General features: G+C 42.4%; 1 protein-coding gene across 1 annotated transcript; it reads left to right on the top strand.

Annotated features, from left to right (window-relative positions):
* The first annotated feature begins 251 nt into the window (after nucleotides 1-251).
* On the top strand, nucleotides 252-9,268 carry cdk8 (cyclin dependent kinase 8). Its single transcript, XM_004546693.5, has 13 exons — nucleotides 252-719; nucleotides 2,046-2,121; nucleotides 2,557-2,667; nucleotides 3,347-3,487; nucleotides 3,933-3,990; nucleotides 4,073-4,204; nucleotides 4,292-4,435; nucleotides 5,128-5,197; nucleotides 5,379-5,451; nucleotides 6,693-6,790; nucleotides 7,001-7,079; nucleotides 7,274-7,432; nucleotides 8,195-9,268. Exons 1-13 carry the CDS (start codon nucleotides 592-594, stop codon nucleotides 8,318-8,320), a joined length of 1,395 nt encoding a protein of 464 aa, XP_004546750.1. The 5' UTR covers nucleotides 252-591; the 3' UTR covers nucleotides 8,321-9,268.
* The last annotated feature ends 125 nt before the right edge of the window (nucleotides 9,269-9,393 follow it).

Genomic DNA, 9,393 nt, shown 5'->3' with positions numbered 1-9,393 from the left:
ACGCATGTCTGCTTTCTTTGTGGTGGACAGAATATGCAGATATTTGTTTGCACGGCCCTTTTATAGCCACGTAATAACCCACAATACGGAAAAGAATAAGCTAACTTCTCCTTGGCATAAAAACAATATGATGAAATCAAGTCATATCTCAGCTATATTTGAGTGAGACTGAGAATTTCCACGTGGTGTAGTCAGTCTACCCATTTTTTCTTTGGCTCTTTCTCTGCTGCAGGGCTGTCTTCACGACGTTTTACGACAATGCCGTGCGCGAATACGCCGTCGTTACCGAGTGAAGTGCGTCCCTTTGGAGCAGATACCGGCTGAAGAGAAACGCAGCAACAAGATAAAGGAATATATTTGGGGCTCCGTTTGCACCTGGACTATCTCGGAGCACCGCCTATCTCCTCCGGAGCTTTAATTTTAAGACGAGAACTCGATGTGAAAGCCGGGCTGGAGGAAGGAAAGAGCCACGCTGGAGAAGGCAACTAGCTGAATTACCAAACCGAGCTCGGTGGAGGAGCCTAGTTGCCTCCCAAGCGACGCTTTAAAAAAAGGAAGGAGCAGATACATTCAGGCCAGACGGTGGTGAAAATGGACTATGATTTTAAAGTGAAGCTGACCGGCGAAAGAGAGCGTGTCGAGGACCTGTTTGAGTACGAAGGATGCAAAGTGGGTAGAGGCACCTACGGCCATGTATACAAGGCGAAGAGAAAAGATGGGTGAGTTGATGAGCAGCAAGGCCTTTTAGCCAGTGAACCCTTAGCCAGCTTACCCCCCGCCTCCTGCCTGTCTTCTCATCTTCCAAATAAATGTTACCTCTCTCCTCTTCCTCCCCCTTTCAAGGCCACTTGCAGATGTGGGAGTGTTGCATTGGGTTTGTGTAGAGACAAAAGTGAGCAGTTTGAGCTCGCACTGTTGGGATGCTGATGGAGCTTTGTGTCGCGCACAAAAAACACCGACATACGGTTTACCACCGGGATTGGAGCTTTCCCTTTTCATGCATCTGTTTTGTCACTTATATGCCTAACTCTAGGTACTATTTTTTTTTTTTTTATTTAAGCTAAAGTGTTTTTTTTAAATTCCCTCTCCCATGTGATGTTGTAAATGTAATACAGCAGGTGCATGTGGAAGCACTTGTTGATGTCTTCTTCTTTTTTTTAAAGTCGTTCTTATACATGAGCTACATGGCTGCAAAGAGACTTATACAAGATTTTGTGTGAATTCAAAAAATAATCTTTAGTTATGCCCAGTTTTTGCACTCTTTAGTGTTTTTTTTTTGTTTGTTTTCTTTGTTTGTTTGTTTTTTACCCAATTTTAACATTTTTGCGGGGTTTTTTTTTTATGCTTTTAGCCTTTGCATGAAGTAAAGTAAGGGAACTAGCTGAACCCAAACTGTAGACTCATGTGGTGGTTAGTGTGCTAATCCCTCAGGATGCCAGGGCACCACCCACCTTTCTTCCTAAAACGTTCCTGCTGTTTCTAATGCCAGCCTTGTAACAGCCTTAACTGTGTCTGGACCAGAGCTGGGGGAGAGCTCAAGATGGTTTAAGCTACTAGTCCCGTTATTACAGCCCGGACATACTGGCAGAAGGAACCACACAAAAGAGCCCTAAAGTGTTTAAAGATGTCTGTATTTCGCTTTAGGAGCCTGCTTTTTTATTAGACTTTTTAGCAGAGTTGCGCTGCTGCTTTTGGACGAGGCCTGAGGAGGCACAAAGCTTGGGTTTATGAGATGATTTAGGCCCGGCAGAGGGAGGGGTTGTAACCAATTCGTTCAAGTAAGCGCCAGTGCCAGTGCTCTGTTTGTCCCTTGCCAGCTGCCAGACAGGCCCTGTTTCCTTTCCCTCTCTATTGTTTTGACCCTCAGAGGTGAGCTTGATTACACAAATTTGGAGGTAATGCAACTCGGCCTCTTCTCAGAGTCCCACTGGCAGCTGCCAAGTGCCCCCCTTTATGTTGCTGTGCAAACGGCTCTCAGGGGGCCCTCAGTCTGGACTGGTCTGGTGTTGATGTTGCTCTACCTTTCTGTGTGTGTGTGTTTGTAGGAAGGATGATAAGGACTACGCCCTCAAGCAGATTGAAGGCACTGGCATCTCCATGTCAGCCTGCAGAGAGATTGCAGTAAGAGCTGCTTGGCTTACTCTGTTCCTTTTGTTTGGTCTGTGATTAAACACCTTTGTGCCATTCCAGGCACTTTATGTAACGTCTGAATGACATTCACACGCTAGTTTTTGTGCAAGCAATCGTAAAATTGAAAGTCAGGAAGCAGATGTTAATGCAGTGCATATAGAGAGTAGACACAGAATTAGTGATATAAAGTATTGCCTCACAAGCATTTAAAAAAACAAACAAAAAAAAGCATCTTACTGCCAAAGATTGAAAGTGTTCAGTTGAGGAGATGATATCGTGTCCACCCCCCTGTTTAAGTATAATCTCTGGTAATCAATACAGTCACAAAAATAAGCGCAAAGTTTCTCTTTCGTTACGTCATTTTCATTCATGATGTCTGTAATGAGATTGTGTGGTTGGCCTTCTGAGTGGGTTTGTACGTTGCAGCTGCTGCGGGAGCTGAAGCACCCCAATGTCATCTCACTGCAGAAGGTTTTCCTGTCACATGCTGACCGTAAAGTATGGCTGCTCTTTGACTATGCTGAACATGATCTCTGGGTAAAATGCAAACACACAACACACACATATACACACACTTGACCTGCATGACATGACTTATCACACATGTTATGGGGGTAATGCATGTTGGGGGGTTTTAAATAGTTTGTTTTAAGCATTTCTTTATTAGTTTATATTCATATGCATGCATGGGTTGCAGATTTCCACCTATCTTTATGAGCACAAAGACATGACTTAAAATAGGCCTCTCTTCATAATTAGGTCATAAATGTGCATGCAATTTGATAGCTGTTTTTTTGTTTATTTGTTTTTTATTTTTTGCATGTCCTTTTAATGCCAATGCATTCACATTCGCCTTCAACCAGTAATAAGGAATGAGACTTGAAATAGTGCTAATTATGCACTGGTAAGTCTCATTAAAGCACACGCATCCACCAAGAAGTATTCCACGTTGAGCAGTTAAACCTCTGCTGCATTACAGTTGACAGAAACAGCTGGCAGAGAATCAGAACTGAGTTAGATGCAGTTTTCTGCCACAGAGCTCCAACAATTGCATTCCCCTCCCAAGGAAGTGGAAACACATGCCACAAACATTAGGTTCTCTCAACTCGCCTGCAGCACACTTACATTTTTGTGATCATCTGTAGCAAAAGAACATGCATTTCAGTCAGTCTGTACGTGCAAAGCCCTGCTCACTGTTTACCCTTTCTTTCCATAGCACATTATTAAGTTCCACAGAGCATCTAAGGCCAACAAGAAGCCGCTTCAGTTGCCTAGAGGAATGGTGAAGTCTCTGCTCTATCAGATTCTGGATGGCATCCATTACCTTCACGCTAACTGGGTCCTTCATAGAGATCTTGTAAGAGGATTGGGGGGAGAGGAGGGTGTTTGGCTACAAGGGAAAATTAGGTTAAACTGTTAATGAGAGACGTAAAGATTGCTATTGGGCTGAGAATATGTGGAGTGCATGTGTCAGTCTGTATGTGTTCAGATGAATATGTAAATGAACAGTATTCTTAGGTTGTTTGGTGAGTAACTAACTTGTTAACACATGAACAGGATGTCAGTTTTCTGCCGTAAGTGAGATCGAAATGTGGTAGACTTTCTCTCTCCTGTTCGGGAAATTGCAGTCATTTGTCCACTAGAGGGCAGCAAGAAAGAGTTTTGATTGCATTACACATGCAGGGCTGTAGTTCAGAAACTGGGCCAAACAAAGCTGAATTAATTACTGGGAAGTTTTCCTGTCAGATGTCTGGAGTGTGGAAACATTTTTATCTGTGTTTGTGTGTCTTTGTCTCCATCAGAAACCAGCGAACATTTTAGTGATGGGGGAAGGGCCAGAGAGGGGTAGAGTAAAGATTGGTATGTATAGTGTTTCGTTTTTAAAACTTATTTGCTGCTTAGTTTATCTGTCGGTTCATTGACACACATACCCATTGTGCAGCGGACATGGGGTTTGCTCGTCTCTTCAATTCACCGCTGAAGCCTTTAGCCGATCTCGACCCTGTGGTGGTCACCTTCTGGTACAGAGCACCTGAACTGCTCCTGGGAGCTCGGCACTACACCAAAGCCATCGGTGAGATTGTGCGGCACCATCTGTCTTTCTGTCCTCCTTGTGTGTACATGTGCAACCAGTTGAGCTGAAATTAGTGCGTGCTTACAGACATCTGGGCGATTGGCTGCATTTTTGCGGAGCTGCTGACGTCTGAGCCCATATTCCACTGTCGCCAGGAGGATATCAAGACCAGTAACCCTTACCATCATGACCAGCTGGACCGCATCTTTAATGTCATGGGCTTCCCTGCCGGTGAGTCTTGATTGACCCGATTTAAAACATGCATGAAATGATTTACCGGATTTTCCACAGTATTTCTATTAATGGGGTTAACCTGCTATTATACAAAGTGTGTTGCATATTCAGTGGAGAAATTGTGTGGAAAGAAAAGCCTTTTCCATTCCTTGGTCTTTTTCAGGCTTCTCTTTTTTAAAGGCAGTAATGTGGTCTAAGTGCTCTGCACATCAATCCTCTGACATGTTAGATGAAGCCAAGTCACAAACACAGAAACTTGTACTTCTAGGGCTACATTTGGGCCTATTTTTTCCAGCTCACTTAAGCTGCTCCTGCTCTTTTTCCTTCTACTATCACTCCTGGTCTTGCTGTATAATTCACCAGTGTATTTGATGGACTTTGTTTAGATTCTGCAGAAAATGGGGGGAAGTCTTACAGTCTTGTTGCCATGTTTGGCAAGTATATTTATGGGGTTATGCTGAAAAGGTTAGAGATGATGGATGTGAATGCTTACCAGATAAGCAAGTTCATGTCAGTTTTGTAGGAAATAGATCTTATTATGTTTGCCAGAATGCAGATTGATTATGCACTGTATAAACAATGGGGCGTTGTGTGGAAATTATGAGCGTTTTTGCTTAAAATAAAAACAACCTACATAATATGTCCTTCGTGAGAGGGTGTGACACGCTGTAATCTTGTGTTTTCCTCAGATAAAGACTGGGAGGACATCAAAAAGATGCCAGAACACTCCACGCTGATGAAAGACTTTAGGAGGAACACGTGAGTCTGCAGAGCAACACTGCCCTATTTTTTTTTCTTTTCTTTTTTTTTAAGATCAGAGCAAAGCAGGTCTGCTGGTTAAGACATTTCTGGGTGCTTTGTGTGATTTTTACTAATTTAATAATTGTTATGCAGGATAAATCCACTGAAGGCATGCCATTAATATAATTTTCTCCCACAGATACACAAACTGCAGCCTTATAAAGTACATGGAAAAACATAAAGTTAAACCAGACAGCAAAGCATTCCACTTGGTAAGTTAAAATGTGTCAGGATAGGAGAAGTAGGACGATTACTTGCAAGAGTTTACAGTCATCTGCCATTTTGTTGCTTATACCTGACGTTACTTTTGCTTTTAGAGCTTCCTTTATTCTTCAGATGCTGGGAACATATTTACATGTTAGCATCATGCAGTTGTGGGTAGCATCTCAATGATGTGATTTTCTCCCTCCCAGAGGTGCTTTATTGCATTAATATCTGTTGACTGGAGGCAAGAAAATATGAGATGATATGAGATTTGGGACACGATGCGTTATTGTGCTGAAAGTAGCCTTGAGAAGATGGTACACTGTTATCATAAAGGGGTGACATTTAAAACAAACTGAGGTGCGCCTCCACTAAGTTACGGACATAATGTCTGATTACAGTGTAAATCACCAAGGATGCTGATTACAAGCTGCAAAGAACTTGAACGGCATTTCCACCCTACCCCTTAATCATGAGACCCTTCGGCAGCTGCAGATGTGACACTCGTCACAGAGTAGGAGGACATAGGAGATGTATTGGAATTGGGTCTCAACTGCTGTCTTACAGGAACAACGATGTGGCCTCCTTATTCGGTTGCTGACCTTTTGCACAGAACAGTGAAATACAGGCACAGCCCTGTGTGAAAGAAGCTGGGGATAGGAATGCTGGATGGATCAATATACTCATCAGATTAGGAATTGTTTTTCCGAACCTCCACTGGGCAGTTTTGGCAAGCCTGTCTTCACTGGCCTTAATTTACTGTTCAAAACTCACTGTAGTGCCTTTCAGTGTGGTCTTCTCTTGCTGTGACATGTTGCAAATTTGGCAGTGCTCTACTGGACACCTTGTGGTGACAAGTGACTCTGCCATCATTTTTTTTTTTTTTTTTTGGCCCCAGAGATTCACTCGTTATGGGATATGACTATCTCTGTAAACTCTACAGATTGTCATAAACCCTGAAATCAGCCTACCAGGCACTAACAGCCAGCCAGAGTCACTTAAACCGCCTTTCTTCTTCAATCTGATGTTCAGTTTGAGCTTTAGCAGATCCATGTGACCAGGACTGTATGTCTAAATGCACTGACTTTGTGTCAAGTGATTGGCTTACTTAGAAATTTTCCCTAACAAGCATTTAAATGGGTGTGATTTGCAAAGTGCCCAGTGTGGTTAGTTAACAAACAAAGTGTGCATTTTCATTGTGTGAATTTGTCATGTTTGAGACTAACTCTGGGTGCACTATATGTTACAGCTGCAAAAGCTATTGACCATGGACCCCATCCGTAGAATCACATCCGAGCAGGCCATGCAGGACCCCTACTTTTTAGAGGAGCCTTTACCCACCTCTGAGTGAGTTACACCGAACACACTTCCACACACTCCCACACACACACAGACTACATTCAACTCACAAGATAGTTTCTTTGTCTTGTGTTCGTCCTTAGCTTAAATCACATGATCTACGGATGCCTTGAGCGGGTCTCTTAGCTAATTAGCTCAGAGTCATGGGAATTAATGTTTGAAGATGAAGAAGCCTCTTTGCCTTTTTTTTTTCTCTAGTGTGTTTGCAGGTTGCCAGATTCCCTACCCCAAGAGGGAGTTTCTGACAGAGGAGGAGCCAGAGGACAAGGCAGACAAAGTAAATATTACATATCCATACGCCACATGCTGTATTACTAAAGTCATTAAACATTAATTGATTGGTATATAGATGGGTGTAATATAGAAAAGTAAAATGAGAAATATAGAAAATTTACAATAAAGCTGAGTAACATGTAGTGAAACTTCATACAGTCCAGGGTGTAATTTAAGTGATATTTTTGTGCCCTTTAGAAAAACCAGCAGCAGCAACAGGGAAATAACCACACAAATGGGGCGGGGCACACAGGCAACCCAGACAACAGCCACGCCCAGGGCCCGCCTCTAAAGAAAGTGCGAGTTGTCCCGCCCACCACTACCTCAGGTGGCCTCATTATGACCTCAGACTACCAGGTAAATCCATCTTTCTCATATATTCACTGTCACTGTTTCTGGATTGTCATCTATGTTGTTGTATATTAAATCAGCGAGCGACTTTAATAGAATACATATACAGTGAAATAGCATAGCTTTGTTTTGTAGACGAAACGCTCCATTCACAGGCTAGACAAGTTTAGAAATCTCTCGACAGCATAAGATGTTGTGGGCTAGGGTCAAAAATATTATAGCAACCACTCTGAAAAGAATGTTACATGAGATGTAAGTATTGGTAATATACTATGTAATATAATATACTATAAGATTTATACTTTTAATATTCTTCGCAGTGGCAGAACTGAACATGTTAAATACCCTCTCATGCTTGACATATGTATTATTTTACTTTCTGGATGATGTGGAAATGGCTTTTTAGCTGCACACATAACCAGAAATGGCAACAAATACCATTTTTGATCTGCAACATGAGGCGGATGTGAATGTTGGATCATCGTGTTTCAGATGTGACACACATGCTCAGACACAAATCCATCTAATCTGACTGGAAACGTGGAGTGATGGTGTTTTTGCATAATAAAAGTGACTTTACTTAACATGACAGTGAAATTTCCATGTATCCAACTGTTCTTGCATGCAGAATTTAAGATGTCACCACACTAAAAGTGTGATCATTTTACTGGAATATGTTGTTCATTGAGTTTAAATGCAAATTAAACCATTACACAAAGAAGATTTTGTGAATATGTCACTGCTTTCTTTGTTGTTTTCTTCCTGTAGCGCTCCAATCCACATGCTGCCTACCAGAACCCTGGACCAAGCACATCACTGCCCCAGAGCAGCATGGGATATTCCTCTACCTCCCAACAGCCGCCCCAGTACTCCCACCAGACCCACCGCTACTGAAACATCCCTCCCACACACACATACACACGTTAATAGACACATGTACACACACAGCCCTCACCACGCCCACCTGAACGAATGTACCGAGGGATGTGGGGGGCGTCCAAGGCAACAAAACCCACCCTGCCTCACCCCACTTCACCTCACAGAGGGCACCATCTCTACAGCAGTGCGTTAGGCCTGAAAGAAATGGTCTTCACTTTGTTCCAGATAAAGATAACACACCGCAGTATTAGAAACACAGTTATAGAGAAAACGTGATAGGTGAGACACAAAGTGGGAGGAAGGTTTTAAAAAAATAATAATAATAATAAAAAAGGAAAAAAAAAAAAAGGAAATTTTGATTGAATCAAATCTTTTTCTGTTACTCGGATCTCGGATGTAAGAGAAGATGGCGTGGTTTAAAGGAAATGTTAATCTGTTCCGTCATATCCTCCCCCTTTCTTCTTAACCTGTCTCCTTTACCTACAGCCTACCCCGGCCGGTTTACCCTTTTCCTGTCGAAGCTCGGACGAAACTGAAAGCTGCTATGTGACTGCCAGCGTTGACAGATTTCCTGTCCTCCTGTCTGTCTGTTTATTTTGTGCAAGCGGCCCTACGAGGGCCTCAGCTGAGGACTTTACTGAGCTGCTGTGAAACATGCTGGGAGGATGTGGAGCCACTCGCAGCTGTGGCTTTGAGGGGTTTTTGTTCAGAGAGGACAAAAAAAAAAAAAAAAGATTTTAGTAGTTTCTAATTTAATCTGTTTTCATGGTTCTGTTTTCATGGCGAGAGCGGCAAAGCAGCTTGCAATAGCTGACTGCTCATGTGCTGTGGTTAAGCCTTACAACATGATGACAAAACCAACCAATCGCATGGAGGATGGCAGGCGGAACATGCATTGTACTGTAATGTATTGAAATATTTTACATGAAGCAAGTATCCCGACAATAAAAGTGGAAACATCAACATTGTCACTCTTATTTGTGAAGCAATTTTAAGTAACATCTTTCATCCTATTTATTCTTTTTCTGGGAACACCTGACATCTGCCCCTAATGTGAGCTTCACAAAATTCTTGAGACAAAATTCAGT

The sequence above is a fragment of the Maylandia zebra genome, linkage group LG9 (assembly GCF_041146795.1).
Source record: "Maylandia zebra isolate NMK-2024a linkage group LG9, Mzebra_GT3a, whole genome shotgun sequence".
NCBI classification, from domain to species: Eukaryota; Metazoa; Chordata; class Actinopteri; order Cichliformes; family Cichlidae; genus Maylandia; species Maylandia zebra.
This window is presented reverse-complemented; position numbering and strand designations above follow the sequence as displayed.

Bases quoted from the DNA above. Each gene is read 5' to 3' on its own strand.
- cdk8 (XM_004546693.5), top strand. From the start codon at position 592: ATGGACTATGATTTTAAAGTGAAGCTGACCGGCGAAAGAGAGCGTGTC. The intron at 4,205-4,291 runs GTGAGATTGTGC...GCGTGCTTACAG, and splicing joins GCACTACACCAAAGCCATCG to ACATCTGGGCGATTGGCTGC. The intron at 5,452-6,692 runs GTAAGTTAAAAT...TATATGTTACAG, and splicing joins ACAGCAAAGCATTCCACTTG to CTGCAAAAGCTATTGACCAT.